The sequence below is a fragment of the Anastrepha ludens genome, chromosome 6 (assembly GCF_028408465.1).
Source record: "Anastrepha ludens isolate Willacy chromosome 6, idAnaLude1.1, whole genome shotgun sequence".
Lineage (NCBI taxonomy): Eukaryota > Metazoa > Arthropoda > Insecta > Diptera > Tephritidae > Anastrepha > Anastrepha ludens.
In genome coordinates, this window is record NC_071502.1 from 1,285,003 (window position 1) to 1,305,056 (window position 20,054).

Below are 20,054 nucleotides of genomic sequence, written 5' to 3' on the forward strand. Positions count from 1 at the left end.
ACACAGAAAAGTCTGCATACGGCTTTGTAGTGGAGTACACAAAATGCAGTTCTGTACTCAAACAGTGCTACCAATCACTTCAGGCGTCTTTACTAGATACCGTTAGTTAGAAAGAAGTTTAGTTCTTCGATATTAATATTGTAGCTGTGTTAATTTAACCAAAATAGGAAAGGAAATCTGTGTTAAAGTACGTGAGCTAATTGTGAAATATTATAAGGAAAAAAAATCTTTAAGAGAGATTGGAGAACTGGTCGGACATCCAAAATCAAGCATTCAAACAATTATTCGGAAATATAATTAATCTCACTAATAGTGTAGAAAACAAACCAAGAAGTGGTCGCCCACCTAAACTGACTCCTCGTGCTAAGCGAAAAATATTGTTAGACGTCCAAGAAAATCCAAGAATAACAGCAATAGAAATTGCAAAAACTCTGAAAAATCAGGATATTGCTTCAGTGCATCCAGAAACGGTGAGACATTTATTGAGAAGCTATGGAATCCACAACCGTGTGCCTCGAAAGAAGCCATTCATCAGCAAAATAAATATGGAGAAACGAGTCGAATTTGCTAAGAAATATATTGATGCATACGAAGATGGTTTGGGGCTGCATGTCAGCAGCTGGGGTGGGTTATTTAACATTTATTGATATTAATATGGATCGCATGGTATATTTGGACATTCTCAAAGATAATTTGAAGCAATCCGCGAGTAAACTGGGTCTTACGGCGGGTTGGTACTTTCAGCAAGATAACGACCCAAAACAAAGAATGAAATGTTGTCAAAGAATGGCTACTATATAATGTGCCCCATCAACTTCATTCCCCACCCCAGTCACCGGATTTGAACCCCATAGAGAATTTATGGGATGAATTGGATCGTCGCATTAGGAAAAGCACAATTAAAAATAAACAGGACCTCAAAAATGCTTTACTTGAAGAGTGGAATCTAATTTCGAATAATTACACAAAAGTATTGGTAAATTCCATGCAAAATAGATTAAATGCTGTTCTAGAAAGTCGTGGCGGACCCACCAAGTATTAATTTTGTTGTCTTTTTATTTCCTTTTAAGTGAAACACATTCTTTTTACAAAGTATGCAGACTTTTCTGTGTTTGGAAAATGAATTTTGTTTGTTTTTGTTAATAAATATTTTTGGATTAAAATTTTTTTGTTAAAATTTATTGTTTGTTGTTAGATTGGATTTGTTTGGAATATATTCTAATGCTACAATGTTCACAGAAATCTCCAAACCTCGCTTTTCAATGGGGTATGTAGACTTTACTGTGCCACTGTATATTAAACAGCAAGGAATCAATTAATCTCTTCCACAACCTGATATTTATTAAAAATGTTCAAATTATCAAGTTTTTGACTTCCCCTTTCCCAAAAACTTGCAAAGTAGAGAAAATTGGGAGCACAAAATGTCAGCTGACTTGAAGGGAAAAGTTTTACTGTAGAGAATTTGCAAGCAAGAGACAATTGTAATTTAAACAAACAAAGCGACAAACCGATTTTAAAGCACATAGTACAAAACTAATAGGGACTAAGTAGCAAAAAATCGTATATTTGTGAAGTGAGTTCTGAACAAGAGGAAGAGTGGCCTTTCGGCGCCACAAGATGTTCCCACGACAGTCGGTTCTACGTAATCGGAACGACCCGGATTTATATTTGGCTGGAAGAAGAAGAAGAAGAAGAAGAAGAGAGAATGACTGTCACTTCAGCAGCATTCCCCATATATACAGTTAGTATATTAACATAAATAAGTATACAGGAGCCTGATTTATGGAATTGTTTGACGCTAACGCTTTCCTTAATATGTAATTAAAATATTTTACACATGGTAATTGTGTACTGGGATAATCTTTCATATGCGCCTTAATTTAGCTGTAAATTTTGCGTACCCTTGTACACGCTTTGCTTTAACTTTGATGCCAGCGATAATTATGTCACAAAAGTTAGTATACAGCAAACGATTGTTCAGTTAGCATAACTTTATTTTTACGTATTGATTAAAAAAGTGAATGCTATTAAAAGGAAATAATTAAAATGAGTATAAAAATTTAGGAAAGTACGTTTTGTATTAATTTTTGCGACATTTTTAGTAATGGCATCAAGAGGAAAAGAACTTTCTGATAATTTAAAAAAACTGATTATAAAATATCACAAGGAACATAAATCATTGCGAGAAATCGGTCTTTTGATAGATCGGAGTTTTGCTACAGTTCAAAATATTGTGAATAAATATAAAAGTGCGGGAAGCACCACCAATAAAGAGCGTTGTAGGCGTCCGCCGCTCTTAAGCCCCAGAAAAAAAAGCTTAGTCGTACGGAAAATAAGGACAAACTCCAAAATAAGTGCCCTCAAATTGAAATCTGAAGTTAAAAATGAGCCTGGAAAACAGTTTAGTACCCAAACTATTCGCCGGGTTTTGCATAGTGCTAGTTAACATGGGCGCAATGTTAGGAAAAAGCCCTTCTTGAGTAGTGTCAATCGGAGTAAACGGATATCATTCGCAAACGATCATGAAAAATATGACCAAACGTTTTGGAACCGAGTCATATTTTCTGATGAGTGTAAGTTCAGTATCTGTGGATCTGATGACCGTGAAAAAGTTTGGAGAAAAGTTAACGTGGAATTGGATCCAAACAATATGACCGGCACTGTGAAGCATGGAGGGGGCTCTGTGATGGTTTGGGGATGTATGGCTGCGAACAGGGTTGGAAACTTGGTATTTACCGAAAATATTATGGATCGATATGGTTATTTAAATATTTTGAAACCTAATTTAAAAGAAAGCGCTACGAAATTAGGCTTTGGAGGAACGTTTATCTTACAGCAGGATAATGACCCTAAGCACACATCCAACATTGTACGAGAGTGGCTGTTATACAATATGCGAAAACAGCTGAAAACACCGCCACATTCCTCGGGTACCAACCCAATTGAACATTATGGGAACATTTAAAGCGACAAAAACACAAACTTCCGATTAGAAATAAGGAACAACTGAAAAACGTCCTTCAAGAGGAATGGATTAAAATACCACCAGCTGTAACTAAAAACTTGGTGAAATCAATGCCATCACGACTTAAAGCGATTGTAAAGTCTAATGGTTATCCTACCAAATACTAGGATTTGATTTTAATTATATTATGTTTTTGATTTCACAAATTAATAATGTGATGAACTGTATACTTACTTCTGAGACATGAATTTTTATAAAGTTTAATATAAAAAGCTATAATTTTGTTCCTTTTTAAAATTTTGTCATTTGGATTAAATATGATTTTTGTATTTCATTCATGTAAATAAAACACAATTTTGTTATCACTTAGGTTGTTTGAAGGAATCGATTGAGGGAAAATTGAAAACGTGTCCGGTGTATACATACTTCTGTTACTAACTGTATGTACGGGGAATGTTTATGCTTATCCAGCAGAAGAGCTTGCTCATTACATTGGACTTATGGAGTGCTGTTGATGATGAATCTCTAGAAGCGGAGTCAGCGAAGGTGGTCTGGCTCGTATATGGCAAGAAGGCTCTTGCAATAACACACTGAACATTAAATCAAATAAGCTCATTCACATTAAAGCCGGCGGGCCAATTAGATGTCCTAAATTCAGTATTTTTCGCGAAGCGTTGTAGGATGAGAAAAAAAAACAATTAGCCAAATGAAGTTTTGGGGATAGTTTAATATATATTTGAACTAAAAAAAAAAATTTGTACAATCTCCAACAATATATTGTAAGCCGAGTTATCAATAGATTCCCAGAGCGCCTGTATCCAACTTCTGTACAAGATACAACTTGCAATTTTCATCTGAAAACAAAAAAAAAGACTATTAATTTTGATGTAATTATCTTCTATGTGAACTAAAAAACATCCAAAAACTTTTTTAAGCGACTTTTTTACCCAGTTGAAGAGTTTTTTTTTTCCTTGAAAAACCACTTTTTTTTCTACCTTCCCCAAAAATTCGAATTTTACGTGTTTCTCCCAATTTTCTTAGTTCACATCGAAGATAATTACATCAAAATTAATAATCTTTTTTTTTTTTTTGTTTTCAGATGAAAATTGCAAGTTGTATCTTGTACAGAAGTTGGATACAGGCGCTCTGGGAATCTATTGATAACTCGGCTTACAATATATTGTTGGAGATTGTACAAATTTTTTTTTTTAGTTCAAATATATATTAAACTATCCCCAAAACTTCATTTGGCTAATTGTTTTTTTTTCTCATCCTACAACGCTTCGCGAAAAATACTGAATTTAGGACATCTAATTGGCACGCCGGCCTTAAGAACTGTATCATGGCAAGAAGGGCTTGGGATATTTTTGGCGCTCTTTACAAAGCAAACACAGCTTGCTAATAGGTTAATTTGTTTAAAAACTTATACAAATTTAGAAGCAGAAAAAGTTGTCGGCCCATATGAATGAAGTGCTTTTATACATTTTAAATATGTAAATATAAAAACTATTGTCAAATAAACTAATCGAAAGAGAGTATTTCCTATATTGATTTCACTTTGTTTAATACACTTTGTCTCGACCTGAGCTGTCTTGTCAAAACAACGCTTGGCGTCAAGGTAAATGCGAAATATTATCGGGAAAGTATTCTGGAGGTTACTTTGAAGCCGTGGGCATACACAAAGCTCCAGTGAACATAGAATAGTTAAAAAACAACGTTCCGAACTTCATAACGTCCACACAATGGCTCTCAAATTCACCAGACGCGCGTCCGATGGATTATTCTCTTTGAGCCATTTTGGAGAGTAAGGTCCGAACTAAAAGAGTTCCCAGTCTCGAGGCGCTGAAAAAAGCCATTGTCCGCGAGTGGGCCAAAATACCTGCAAGTCACATTCGGGCAGCTTGCGATTCGTTTCTTGTGCATATACAACTCTGTTCAATATAATAGCAGTGTTCGATTCGCGACTTCTCTGCTCGCTTGATGAAAAATTTTCATATGAAAGCAACAACAAAGTTTGCAACAACACGGCTAGCGAGTATGGTTATACCTCATAAAACTGGTATAACTCACTATTTTCAATGCTGGCGACTCCATTTCAAGAGTGTTTCATTAGACCGCTTTCATACAGGGACGTTGGTTCTACTTTACCGGAACGACCCGGATTCAGCCGGGCAGCCTTTCACGCCCTTCTCACAGTCTTTCAGAGCTCTTTGATATTTGTGGGATTCTCTTTACCTACAGCTTTTTTGATATCTGCCCAAAGATTTTCGATGGTATTGAGGCCAGATGACTGAGCCGATCAGCCCCCTTTGCAGCCCCTTTTAAACCTTGTCAAACAATTACCTTCTTTCTGAGTGTTGAAATGTCCACATTAAGATTTATGTCATCTTAAATATTTTTGGAGGCACAAAAGAGGTTTTCAGAGTAAACTTAAAAATAATTGAAATATTTTTGTTGTAAACCAATGCTATTTTTTCGAACAGCCAAAATATCGTGGTGCATATTAAAGACAGCAACTACTAATCGTTAAATATTTCAAGCTCGTAAAGTATTTTCCCTGCGGTCGATGTCTTCATTGATACGCCGATGTTGCACAGTATGATGAAGTGTAAACACCAGAACACCACCACCACTGTGGGCTTGTTCGAGCTTCAATCACAACCGCAGTGTTGCATGATTTGTGAAAGTATCACGTTCGATGTAAAATTCTGGCAACATTACCAAAGGCATCACGTTCGAAGTGTCGAAAATTCGTCGGTTGTTGCGCGCGAATACAAATAAATCGGCATCAACAATTTTTTGTTTGCCGAACATCAGAAAAGAATCAGTGGAGCAATTGCAACAAATTGTCATCAGTGCAGCAGTATTGCCGCTTTTATTGCGTGTCTCGAGCAAGCCCAGTCTCTCTCGCAATCTTTACGATGCAAATTGTAGCTCTCACTGGCAGTCAGGAGCTTTTTGATGGCAGAAATACACTCGGAGGTTTGGCATTGCCTGCCGAGAGACGACCGCTATTAAAAAAACTTTTCTTCATTTTGGTCTTTTACCGAGATTCGAATCTATACTTTCTCTGATTTCTGAATGGTAGCCGTCTTTGGCAAAGACAGCAGAAATAAACTTCGGGTATCTAAGAATAATAGTTCGTTTGCTGCACTGCGCTGCTCCAATGATGATATACGAGGGGTGAAGTTTAGCGCACTAGACAGGTCTAGTTTATTGGAGCGACATCCCCTGGTCGAAAAAAACTCAAATCATTCCGGTACGTAGAACCGGCTCTATTCCGGTAGTCGGGCTGCTTAATGTGATTGATTCGAATGTACCCGTTTTGCATCTTAATTAATAGAAATATTGGATTTTAAAAGAATCTTTGCTTGTTTATTACCAGTTCTTTTCAAAATGTTTTACCTTAAAAATCGGTTTTCGGTTGGTCGTTAGATATTTTAAAGCACTTTTTGCAACAGAAAATTTGGGCCTTGGTACCAGTATTTAAAAATATTCTGAGTGAAACGTTTAATGAAAAATTGGGTTTTTGTTTATTTCAATATTATCTGCAAGTTATATCGTTGTAATGTAAAATGTAATAATGTAGGCGGCCGCCGTAGCCGAATGGGTTGGTCATAAAAATATATGTCGTTCGGAGTCGGCTTGAAACTGTAGGTCCCTCCATTTGTGGAACAACTTCAAGACGCACACCACAAATAGGACGAGGAGCTCGACCAAACACCCAAAAAGGGTGTACGCGCCAATTATGTATATATATTGTATATGTCGATATATATATAATGTAAATCCCAAAGGTTATTTTGATTTTTTTTTTAATGAATAAAAATTAAGAACTGTTCGGTCAAAGTTCACTGGCAATGTTTGCAAATGTTCTTTGCAAAATGCCTAATGCCTGCATCACCTGAAACGATTCGTGTGGAGAAGCCCCAATTTAAATGAGCATGGCTCCTAAGCTGTAAAAATATTGTAAAGCTCAAAAATTTACATTATTTTATCTGTCGTACGTTTAGTGACTAGGGTATTATAACATTCTTATTTGAAACAACATAACTAAATTGGGGCAAATTTCTATTGGGTTGGGGAATAAGTTCATAACGTTTTTATATTTTCTTTTATTTTACAACGATTTGTTTGCTGTTTGGCAAAGAATAAGTATTCATTCGATAGAACTCTTTCTGCCCTACAAAGCTATGTTAATTGTCGTTTAATTTTTTATTAGTTTTGCGGCTTAGAATGGAATAATCAACATATTCGACACCTGCTTTTCTTTGCTTTTAATTGAAGTCAATAAGCTGCCGAAGCAGCCCAGGACATTTGCGACTTGTATGGAAAATGTGTCATAGGCGAGTCAACAGCACGTATATGGTTTGCAAAGTTCAAAATGGCGACTTTGATGTCGTTTGGTTTTGTTTTTTTATTGATTATGTTATAACTACGTAGCTTTGCTGCATTTCGGAACTCGAAGAAATCTTACGGTGGTACTCTGCTAGTGGACGTTTACGGGATGTGAACCAGGCGGGCAATTGTATCTCCCTCATTAAAGGATCGGATGTTAAAGAGCTCTGTTGTAGTTGTTGTGACATCATAAACGTTCCCCATAAATGTGTGGGAAAGCCGCTGAAGTAACAGTCCTTAGCCGGATATATACCGACTGTCGTGGGAACAAAAGCTCTTACCACGCTTACTTCACTTTCAGGAAAGTAGGTCGTATAACAAGATTGTCGAAACTTTTCTTTGGAGGTTATTACTTACGAGGAGGGTGTAATTTTTGAAGTAAATTTCATACAGCGAGTCCTTCCCTCCATGTTCTACCCTCGGTTGCAGTCGGAAGTTTTACATACTTTAGTGTTTCTGAAATCAAGATTTTTCCTCTCGAGAAAATTTTTCGGATTACTCGGGTAGTCACTGTGAGTATAACCTCGTGACCCGCAAATAAAGTATCAGTGGATGAATATAATTATACAAGGCAGACAGTGTCTGTCAGTTGTATGTTATTTGCTCTTAACCTAACCTAACCAAACGGTTGTCAGGTCAATGCTATATTACTAAAATATATAATTTAATTGAATTCAACAAATCTCTTTTGTTTCATTTTTACAAAACTGGAACTCAATGCCAGTTCAGAAATGTGAATTAAACGAATTTAAAATCGACATGGAAATTTATTAAAACGTGTAAATTATTATCAGGTATAAGAGTAGTAGGCGGCCGCTGTAGCCGAATGGGTTGGTGCGTGACTACCATTTGGAATTCACAGAGGGAACGTCGGTTCGAATCTCGGTGAAACACCAAAATTAAGAAAACGATTTTTCTAATAGCGGTCGCCCCTCGGCAGGCAATGACAAACCTCCGAGTGTATTTCTGCCATGAAAAGGCTCCTTAAAAAAATATCTGCCGTTTGGAGTCGGCTTGAAACTGTAGGCCCCTCCATTTGTGGAACAACATCAAGACGCACAGCACAAATAGGAGGAGAAGTTCGGCCAAACACCCAAAACGGTCTTACGCGCCACTTTTATATATATATATATATGAGTAGTATGGCGGCTGCCGTATCCGAATGGATTGGCGCGTGACTGCCATTCGTTGTGCGTAGGTTCGAAACTCCGTCCATGAAACACCAAAACGATAGAAAGGTTTTTCTAATAGGCAGGCAATGGCAAACCTCCGAGTGTATTTTTATCATGAAAAAGCTCTTCATAAAAAATTTCTGCCGTTCGAAGTAGGCTCAAAACTGTAGGTCCCTCCATTTGTGGAACAACATCAAGACGCATAAATAGAGGAGGCACAACACACAAAAAGTCTGTAAGAGCCAATTATTTACATATATAACAGCAATATGAAATAATGCATGAAAAACTCTTAATATGAGAATCCAAATAGTGTCACATTGGTGTTTATGAGTGATTGCATTGCTGTTTTTAGCCTTTTTAAGCGAAACAATGCAGATTCGTTTGGTACCCGCCGACTTTATTTTGTCGATTTTTCCATATGTCCCGCAAAGTTAATTATTCAGTTGGGAAACTTGTTATAGTTGTTGCAATATCAAAAATATTTCCCATACATTTTTGAGGTATACTGCTGCAATGACAGCCCTTTGCTGGACTTAAATTCGGGTTGTTCGGTAACTGTGATGGAAACAATAGTATTTTTGTTATAAATTTCAATTAAACCAATTTTCAATTGAATATACATACACTAGCGCACATCCTCACATTCAATCTTCACTTCAAAGATACATACATCCATAGAGACGTTTGCGTATCTTTTATATAGCAATATATTTCTGTGGAGTTAACTGTGATTACAAATTTTTGCATCTTTCGGAACTTTTGTTCTCTTCGGTAGGACGAATTTGAGAGACTGTTGGATGGAGCTTTTATTCTCTGAGCTAGCACTTTATTTTTAAACGCCCTTTTGTCATTACTGCTTCATATATACTTTCGTACTTCGTTCTGCACATATGTATACACATATTGTATAAGAATTTTTTCCAATCAATTCAGCTTTAAATTTTACCGATCAGAGTTAGCTCTCCTATACAAACTTCAACACAAATACATATGTATATATACATACATATATACAAAACAACACAAATATATCATCATGCGTACATATGTACCGCAAATGAAAAGACAAATTTTCTCGTTTTGTATACTCAAATTTCGCTTACTTTTTACTTTTATGCGTTATTTAGTGCGAGTACCAATGCATTTCATTATTAATCAATTATGTTATTTGATTCGTATTAGTATGTACTGATATATGGATATTTTTCACTTCTCATCATAATTATATTCTGTGTGATGTGTTTTCACTTCCATTCTTCACGTTTAGTGTTTGAGAATATCTCATTTGACACGAACTTAAGTTTGTTATTTGCTGTTAATCGTTAAATGAGCTATATATATTAATATAAAAGGTATTTCAATTAGTAGATACTTGCTCGCAAATTATTTTATATTTTATAGTATGAAAAATGGAGCGAATGAACCAATCGTACACTCACGTAAGATTCCCCTCCTATACGTGGTAACGCGTACGAATGTGTGAATGGAGCAGATATTCAGGTTCAAAAGCCGCCGCTGCATACAACAAAAATGTCTCTTTTTTACCATTAGGTTCTCAGAGAAAAATCAAGGGTTGCCATTGCAAATTTTATTTCGGCGAATAAATGTATTATGATATACTAGAAATTTTGTTTCAGATAAACACACAGATATAGAATTTGGAATATCCGGCTAAAATATTTCAAGTTTTTAAATCACAGAGCTGGTTCCAATGCCAATGCTTTTAATGCACATTTAATGTATATTTGTAATTTAGCGCTCTATTGGGATGTCACATTTTGTTTGTTTTTTTCAAACAACACACACAGTATCATTTAGGAACCCGAATTAAACGAGTACGGTTTAATTTTATAGAACGGTATCCCTAATACTTATGTAAGTATATACCTATGTAAACTCACTTTTCATATTCACGGAAAATTTTCTGTATTTCCTTTCACATGAAATTAATATTTTTATTTGCACTTATTACCATATTTTGAAAATGCAGGTTTAACATAAAAATCCCAATATTTATATGGAAATGCAGACTTTCTACACGAACAGAAAAAACACTATTTCGTTTTTTTTCACACACTAAAAGTTTGAGACTGCTGATACATATGTACATACATCGTGGTTTTACATATTGGAGAATGTCCACTTGTTTTAAAATTATTGGAAACAAATTTGAAAGCAGTATGTGGATCCAAACACTTAAAATTGCATATATTTAACTACACTTGCTTTAGTTTCATTATACACATTCAGACATCACGGAAGTCTTTTATCAAATTTAAGACCTTTGCGATATAGTGGGTAGATAAATCCACAAGGACGTGTTAAACTTTGGTACTATGAAAGTTAGAAAAATGTTGTTCATAATTGAAATTAGCATTTAATTTCTCCTAACAAAGATAAAATGGCTTTGATAAAGCCAACAACAGACTTGCACTAATAAGATTTATGGGCCTGTCAATACACAAATAAGCAAATAGTTTTAATCAGGAGAAAATTCGTGACACTCTCTTAACTGTGACATAAATCTTCTCACCGCAATTCAAAGTTCATTTATTCAGAATTCTAGTTTTCACAAATCTTAGCTCTTTGTGAGGTACTTATGTATGTCCACAGTTTATTTCTTGTCGATGTTACCACATTTAAAAAGAAGGCAAGTGAACGGATGAACAGAAATAAAATTTGCTTCTTTCGGCACAAGGCGAATTTATTTGCCTTGGTACGACGCAAAGTCGAATAACACAGATTGCTATATTAAATTCTTTGTACAATCCTACAAGTAAGATATATTTTCCATTAAATTATTGACAGCATAAAACAAGTCCGTTGAAAGGTTGAAAAAGTTAGCCGCGGCCGTTAGCCAGCCTTAGACCTGGTATAATTCGATAAAAATTACCAAATTTTGTTCTGACAGAAGTCTTATTTTTTCACTTTTACAACTTTTACAAAACGAGCTGAAACAAAAGGCGAAAATGTTGAAAAATTATGAAAAGTATTTAAGGAGGTAATAGTATGGACCAATTGCTAGCGTTGACTTGATCAATAGCGTAACTTGGCAATCTATGCCATCTCTTGCTTCAGAGCATTTACCCATTCCATCTCGATCGAAAAACCTGTCGATTTTTTTCCGCGAATCACCACTTCTACATTATTGTCAACAAAGTTGATTGGGTTGGCTTCGCGGAATTCGCCGAGGATACCTTCGCCTTTTTACCATCCTTATTGCTGAGCACCGCGGCTCGTAATTTTCCAGTCAAGCACTTGGTCAAAGACAAAGACATGTTGCTGGCGACATTCGAAACGACTGCCGGTCGATTTTAAATTCGCTACGCACGTCTGGTCTCCTAGTACTAGTTATTCGCACTAGACACAGCTTCACATCCGTCAAAATACTTCTCTCAGGACAGCCACGGAATGCCTCCTGAAGTCTCTGAAGTCACAATGAGGTTAAGAAACAAAATAAAATGCTCAGTAAGTAATTCCTGCAAGGGTGTTACCCCTGCATACATAGAGCCTGAGCCCCTTCCCAGACGAGTCAGGAAGCATCTCTTCGACTACATCGACGAGATCCAGGACAAAAAAACTGTAACTACTGGACCGGAGAGTACATAGACAGACATTAAACGACATTCATGGGGCGTCTCTTACCAACTTCCTATACTCGCGCCGCCGAATGCCGTTATCGGAAGCCAAGCACCATCCATTGAAATCGAAGAGCATTAATTACGTTCTGGATATTGCATTGTTTTCTAGAATAGACTGAACATACTCAATATATGTCCGGCATGGGAAGGTATCCCGCGCGATACTAACCACCTATTCACATGCCCTCTTATACCCACTCACCTAACACTCCTCTCTCCTTCAGGACCCACCCGTTGTTGTTGTTGTTTTAACAGCATAGTTAGCCCTGTCAGTGTAAGTATATCATCGGTCGTCTTCGTCTAGCTCATCTAAGGGTAGGCCCAGGAAACATGCTGTTTCGACAGGTTGGGTCCAGAGGGAGAGGGAGGTTAGATGAGTCGGTTTGAGGGGGCATGTGAAGAGGTGGTTAGTGTCGTGCGGGGTACCTTCACATGCCGGACATATGTTTGGTATGTCGGGGTCAATTCTGGATAAGTAGGAGTTTAACCTGCTACAATATCCAGAACGTAATTGTGCCAATGTTAGGACCCACCCGTCGAACAGTACGTTTGCTGGGTCTACCGTTAGATGTGTTAGACGTTGTCGATCGGTGATTTCACCGCACTGGAAGGGCATAGTGAACTACTACTACAACAACAACAAGTCTTGATAAAAATTGGTCCAAAAACGAATGGTTTTGGAGCAATGACTAGTGATTTCTTTTATGAACTTCTTCGTTACTTGAATGTTTTTACAGGGTGGCTGATGAAAGCCGCTACCAAAAAAAAATTGAATAACTTTTTTTCTTTTTAAGTTATCTGTTCCATTTTTGTTTTAATTTGCAGATTGATCTTTAAAATTTATTAAAATGGATAACTGGGACACGCAAACAAGAATTTGGATAGTCCGCCGCTATCACGCACTGGAGTCCGTAGTTTTGGTACAGAGAGAGTACATGCGGATGTTTGGCGGCGATCCCCCGAGCAGATGGACCATAATGAGACTGGTGAATAATTTTGCTGAGCAAGGAACAGTCGCAAGAAGGCCTTATCATCGAAACCCAACAGTTCGGACGGAGGAAACGATCGCTGCTGTAGCTGCAGCTATACAAAGCAATCCAAGGGTTTCAACAAGAAGCTTATCTGCTCAACTTGGTGTCAGCCGACAGTCTTTGCAAACAATAATGCACAAAGATTTAGACTTATTTCCCTACAAAATTCAAATGGTTAACAAACTGAATGCAGCAGACTTGCCGATTCGCTTGGAATTTTGCCAGAAGATCCTGCAAATGGTGGAAGAAGACCAAAACATGTTAAACTGCCTTTTCATGTCTGATGAGGCCCATTTCGATTTAAACGGCAATGTGAAGAAACAAAATTGTCGAATATGGAGTACTTCTAACCCACAGATACTCCACGAGACGGAATTGCATCCTCTTCGCGTGACAGTGTGGTGTGCGGTTTCTTCACGCTGTATTGTCGGGCCTTATTTTTTTGAAGAAAATGGTCACACCGTTACGGTTACTGGAGACCGTTATTTGAAAATGCTGAAAGAATTTTTCTATCCAGAACTACGGCGAAAGAGAATTCCTTTCAACTCTGTGTGGTTTCAACAAGATGGGGCAACGTCTCACATAGCCCAGACTGTTATGACAGAGTTGCGACGAAAATTTCCCAATAAACTGATTTCAAGAAACTCCGAATTTCGTTGGCCCCCCAGGTCGCCTGACCTTACTGCACCTGACTTTTTCTTGTGGGGTTTATGTAAACAAGAAGTTTATAAAACAAAGCCAACAAATTTGGATGAACTAAAACAATCCATTCGGGCAACAATTGCGGCTATTCCTGTCGCAACTCTCAAAGCAGCAATGAACAACTTTTTACTAAGATGCCGCACTTGTGTCAACGAGCATGGGGGGCATTTAAATTCAATTATTTTTAAAACTAGTTGAGCTACATTTAATAAAATTTAATGACCTTCAACTTGAAAAAAAAATAAATTAATTCCATATACTAAAAAAAAAGTTATTTCAGTTTCTTAATGTAGCAAAATTCATCAGCCACCCTGTATTACTCGCGTTGCTTTTTACTTGGATACTCTTATCATAACTGGTTGATGTTTTGTGAAATTATTTGGGTAAATTCGAATAAAATGATCTGTACTCAAATTCTCACGAATGATCGAAAGTAATCGGCGGACCAACCATCACCAAGAGATTTAAGTTTTTTAAATCTTTTCTCACCATCCGAAACATAATTTCAATTGAGCATGCTTCAAGTGTCCAAACCCACGGCGGTTTAGCTAACTATACGTGCTACACTAGTACATACATACATATACTTTATATTATTCACACATACCTTTATGAGCGCTAAAACTTCCTTGCATTCATTTGATTCTTACCAAGCAACCATATTAGAGTTAATTTTATTATTTTAAAGTCCATATGCAAATAAGACATTCAAATACTTATACCTATAAATTTATTTAATAAAAGAGTGCCGCATGCCTTATTTCCGCTTACTTCCACCGCTTTTTATCAGGGGATCTGATTTCAGTTTTTCCAAAAACACTGGTTGCATGTCAGCAAACCAGGAGATCTCCTCACCGCGTATCTTCACTGGCCCATCCTTGCAAGTTAACCAATACGTGCTCATCAGACCCTTACCCTTAAAAGAAATAATAGTTATCTCTTCATAATTACGTTGATATGTTTGTGTTAATCAGTACTACTTGCACATCAATGTACATATATAGGTACATATATATGTACCCACTCATACATTAGGGTGCCCTCTACTTTAGAAATATTCTTAAAACCGTACAAATTGGGCTTTTTGAAGATGCCATTGAAATATGCATTTTAATTCTACCTCGACGTTGTGCTGATCCATAGCTCGCGAACTACGCGAACATGCTCTTGGTTTTCTATTATACTTACCAACTTTTTCTGCATGCGGTGTAAATAATTATGTAAAACGTGTTAACAGTAGCTGTGTTCCAATGGTCAATGATCCTCATCCGGTTAAAAATTTTGCATGCAAATGCAACTACAACGCTATGATCTTGGTAGGGATCTGGTTCAACTTATAATCCGTTCTGTTCGTTTTGTTTTTCATCAATAGTTTGGTGAAGCTGCACATTCGTAGTGCAGACAAATGCATCGACACATAAGGCCTCTTCTTTTCGCCATTTCCCCGCTCGCTATTATTGTTGGTGTAGCAGTAAGACAAGCCCCGTCAGTGTAGGGTATATACTGTTCACTAGACAGAGCTAGTTTACTGGGAGGCTGCCGTGGTCGGGAAAAACCCGAGTCATTCCGGTAACGTAGAACCGGCTGCCAATTACCCGCTCGCTATCTCTATGCTCGATTAACTTGACGAAAAATTTGCATGCGAAAGTAACAACAAAGCTATCGAGTAAGATTCGCTGCTAGCGAGTATGGTTATAGGTCATTAGGCCGCACTGCCTCACCAGTACATGCAATTTAAGGCAGCTCTCTTTCCGCGTTGCAAGATATATGTTCATTTGCTCCATCCGTTTGCCAGTCTTGGTGTAGCAAATTAAAAAAAGCGTTTATTTTAGAGATAGAATTCATGTTGATTGAAGTTTTTCAAAATGCTACGCTATTAGGCATAAACTAGTACGGCAAATTGATAACAGTTTAGCTATTGAAAACGCCGATCTTCTTGAAAACCTACCACATAGCGGTCCTTCATCTTTTATTAATGTGCCATCTTCAATGCTGTCTTGGTCCAAGCAGTAAATTTTGTGTAGAATACATCCACATATATGTTAATTTTTTGAACGATTGGGCCCAAGTCAGTATTTTCCTTGAAATGAAGTAATCGTCTGAATACTATTTTTAGTACCCGAATGCATTTTCGCAAGCGATTTTTGTGGAAAAATGTAACAAATGGCTTCTTTGTACTACCAAAACTGAAGTTTTATACCAGTGCTGCCAACACCTATAAAATAGTTCCGGATCATGCCGATGGGAATTGATCGCGATACTGAGCTGGATCACCCAAGGAAACACGCTAAATACCTATTAGAGGACAATTTATTTCCTTTTTACTTAACGAGGAATAATAACGAGAACATTTAGTCGATTTGCTCAATATTTTGGATGTGTTGAGAATGGCGTTCCTGCAAAAAATGCGGCTTCATCTGTTTTTTAATACTTTACAAATTTTAGTAATCAGAACAAAATAATAATATTTTGACTTTTTAATTCCGAAAAACTTAATTAATCTGTTTGAAGGTAATATAAGAAAGTTTAGTAATTTAAACTTCATATAAAACCGTCTCAGGAGAACTGGAAAAATATAAAATATTTACATATTACATATATGATGGTATGAGGGCATCCTAATGTAGATGCATACATACGTACATATGCAAATGAGTATAGACATGGTTGTAGATATGTAAATTGTAGTTAGTAAGGGCAAAAAAAAATTATAATTTACCTTTACATCAATAAGTCCACGATGCTCTGTACGAAAGCCACCAATCCTGTGCAGTGCTTCATTCATTTCGTCCGTGATGTGAATTTTGTGGGACTCACCAGTAGACTCCATTCGTGACGCAGTGTTTACAGTATCTCCAAAAAGACAATATCGCGGCATTTTGGTTCCGACAATTCCTGCTACCACAGGGCCAGTGTGGATACCGCAGCGGATTTGCAAAGTGCCTGTTGACCGCGGAATTTTGAAAAAAGATGATGCGTCTAGTAAATCAAGCGCCATTGTGGCAATTTCCGAAACATGTTTCTCGCCTGCTCGCCCTCGCCCCAATGACAAAATATAGTTTTCCAGCAATAGCGTAGTACCAAGTGCAGCCGGAAGCGTGTGCATATTACAGTTGGTTATCGTCAGCCCATACACACATACAAAAAAAAAAAGAAAAGAAAAGGCGTGTTGCTGTGTGAATAACAATTTTCGTGTAAAAGAAAGTAGTAATTTTCCATCAAATTCATTTTATTTGCACACCAAGTAGAAGTCTATCAATTGCTATGTATGTTTCGCGACATATGTATAAGTGTGCGTACATATGTTTTATAAAGTACGTTTTAATGTAATATTTTTACATATCTATGTATGCACGTGTGTGTAAAATGAATGAGCCGGGTTGTTGTTGTTGTTATTGTAGCAGCATAAACATCCCCCATATTTACATACGGGGAATGCTGCTGGAGTGACCGTCCTTGGCCGGATATAAATCGGTAACGTAGAACCGACTGAGCCGGGTCCTTAGAGTTGGTTTACATTCTCTAGAATATATACGGATAGTGGCTCAGAGCCAAAATGATGTAGTCAAATTTTTAAACCAAATAATGACATTCCAAATTGATAAGCTTTTATTCAATATAAAAAGAAAAATCATTGTGACTATTTACGATATATTGTATGGTACAAAAATCAGCACAGTAACTAAAGGGCCACTCACAGCCAAAATGATGCAGTCTTAAACAACATTGCTTATAAAAAATAATTATTAATATTTTATATTTTATTATTTAAATTTTTTTTATTATAATTTTTTCCCATTTATCTTTTAACATCTTTTAGATTGGTTACGAACTTCTTATTTTTTAGAATTTCTTTATCTAGAACCGAATCTAATTGTAGAATAGTATAGGAAGTAATTTAACTAGTTCAGCCTTATAGAGATTTAATATTATTTCACACACTTCAGCAGATATTTTACGACCCATTTTAGTTTTCCGCACGCTACCGCGATCTTTTAATGTTATAGCATAGACCGGCGGTGGCGTTAATCGGGATTAACGACTTAATTCTGAATTATCACAGGAATTAAGTGCAACTAGTCCGAATCATAATTCTCCTAGACTTAATTCTCATAATTTAAGCGGAGTAGTGGAATTACATTACCGAAAAACGGCAGTTAATATCTATTGTGAATGAAAAATAATGAAACTTTAAAAAAAAAGAACAGGAAAGACTGGGTTCAATGCTAGTTTGCACTAATACGTTCGAAATTACGTTTTGGATCAGTTTGAGAAATTGCGATTTAAGATTTTATTTATATAATAATTATTTTTAGTAATAGGGCAGCTAATATCCGTATTTGTTGCCTGCGGTTAATTTTTTATTGACGAAACTATCCAATAAACAAATCAGCTGTCCACTAATCCGCGTAACAAGCGGCTGTCTAACTACAATTTTAATCAGATTAACTGGCAATCTAATCCGGATTGACACTGCCGTTTGTTTTATTCCTAAGCACTACTTGATGGGCGTTTAAAACTTGCCATAGTAAATGCGTGTGCATCATTTTGGCTGTGACTCAATATTTGCCTGTAATTAAGGAGACTTTTATAATTTCTTTTCTGATTTTCCAATATCTTGAAACGTTCCAAATTGGCTGCAAACGGCTAAATACTCGTACTTTCACATAAAAAATTTGAAGGAATAAAATAAGGACTCAGTTGACTCTGTTTAATTGCAAACCATTTATTAGAGAATTTCGCATAAATGAAAATTAGTAATAATACCCAAACACCGAAGTGATTTAATACACCTTGTAGCTTAAGAGTTTTACTCTGCAATTTTTTTACGAGTTAGATTTTGGACTAGATAGTAGGAATCGACCTACTTCCATAGTTAATTCAATTTCGAAAATATTAAAATACCGGACCGGAAGCCTTAAGTTATGACATGCATCAGATGAAGGTTTAACATGCGATGTGTATTTTTCCATGAGTTTAAAATTCAGGAGATATTAATATTTTTATACGAAATTATTTGTGTAAATGTTTGGTATATACTTAGATTCAGATTCATACATACTAAGTATATGTATTTATATATACCACATTTATGTACGAGTATGTACACGCATATTAGGTGAAAAAATGAATGGTAACAAATAGGATTACGGAAACTTGAAACACAAGGCGGCTTACCATTTTTCACTGGTAATCCGGATGCGACCATGTATGAGTCTCCAATTGTTTCTACTTTATAAACGTCATAGCATTCAATGCGTTCATCAAAAACACGATATATCGAGTTAAGGAAGGTAACCACCTGAAATATTGTATAATATTTGAATTTAAGTGCGAAATCTTCATCCATTCGATATGAATGTATGGGCGTTAATAATAAATATGCAGTTTCCACACACCTCCAATGGTGTACATCTTGCAGCTATCTCCGTAAAGCCCACGATGTCGCTGAAGTAAACAGTTACAGCTTCGTACATTTCAGCGGGCACCTATTTTTAAAAAATAATAATATTCTGCATGAGCATACGTTGGCACATAATGAGAGATGTATCATAGTTACTTCAAAGCATACTGTAAAGTGTAGTAAAACGGGGCAAAGGAAAATTCATTGGTTGTTTGCAGCACTGCCTTTATCTTATCTTAATTAATCTTATTAAAACGGTTATTTTGGCATTTTTTAGTATCTCTGTCATTTGTTTACGGAAGACCAAATTTTTCTGTTTTAATTTTTTAAAGTGATACCATATTCTAGTACCACGTAAGACGGAGGGGAAACTGTAAGCGCTTGAATTTAAATGATATGTTAGTGGGGATCAAGGAGACCTAAACAAAGTTATATTGTGCAACTGACAAACAAAATTATATGTTTTTTTGCACGTATTTTGTTTTTGCAATTTGGTGGTTTGAATATCAAATTTTCAATCTGGATGTAATGAAGCAAGCAAAACCACAAAAAAAGCAGATCACTTTGACATCGCAAAGAAAAAAAAAATCAGCTATTCTACTGCGACCACCTTGGATGGATGCGCCTTGGACTTATTTGGAGAAAGATTACATGCGTAAAAACTTTCAATGAAGGCGTAAACGGTAGCATTCCTGATAAGTCCAAGGAATTAAAAAGTCGGTAGTATAGTTAGCGATT

At 36.4% G+C, this 20,054-nt stretch overlaps 2 protein-coding genes across 10 annotated transcripts in view; both read right to left on the reverse strand.

Moving 5' to 3' along the window:
- The window catches only part of LOC128868391 (mucin-2), a 36,724-nt gene extending 25,671 nt beyond the window's left edge, over positions 1–11,053 (reverse strand). For 2 of the 9 annotated variants that reach the window (XM_054110428.1, XM_054110419.1), the window contains exons 1-2: positions 9,978–11,053; positions 9,642–9,869 (exon numbers count right to left, since the gene is read on the reverse strand). The gene's annotated coding sequence lies outside the window, so the exon portion shown is untranslated. Of the gene's footprint in view, positions 1–9,029; positions 9,094–9,162; positions 9,512–9,641; positions 9,870–9,977 lie in introns of all 9 variants that reach the window. The other 7 variants (XM_054110422.1, XM_054110427.1, XM_054110423.1 and 4 more) reach the window with 7 other exon arrangements.
- Positions 11,054–14,594: 3,541 nt separating this feature from the next.
- LOC128867335 (uncharacterized) overlaps positions 14,595–20,054 on the reverse strand; it is a 40,292-nt gene continuing 34,832 nt past the window's right edge. Inside the window, exons 11-14 of the mRNA XM_054108467.1 lie at positions 19,312–19,401; positions 19,091–19,214; positions 16,632–16,939; positions 14,595–14,828 (exon numbers count right to left, since the gene is read on the reverse strand). Of these exons, the coding sequence (XP_053964442.1) occupies positions 14,670–14,828; positions 16,632–16,939; positions 19,091–19,214; positions 19,312–19,401 (681 nt within the window). The 3' untranslated portion in view covers positions 14,595–14,669. The remainder of the gene's footprint in view (positions 14,829–16,631; positions 16,940–19,090; positions 19,215–19,311; positions 19,402–20,054) is intronic.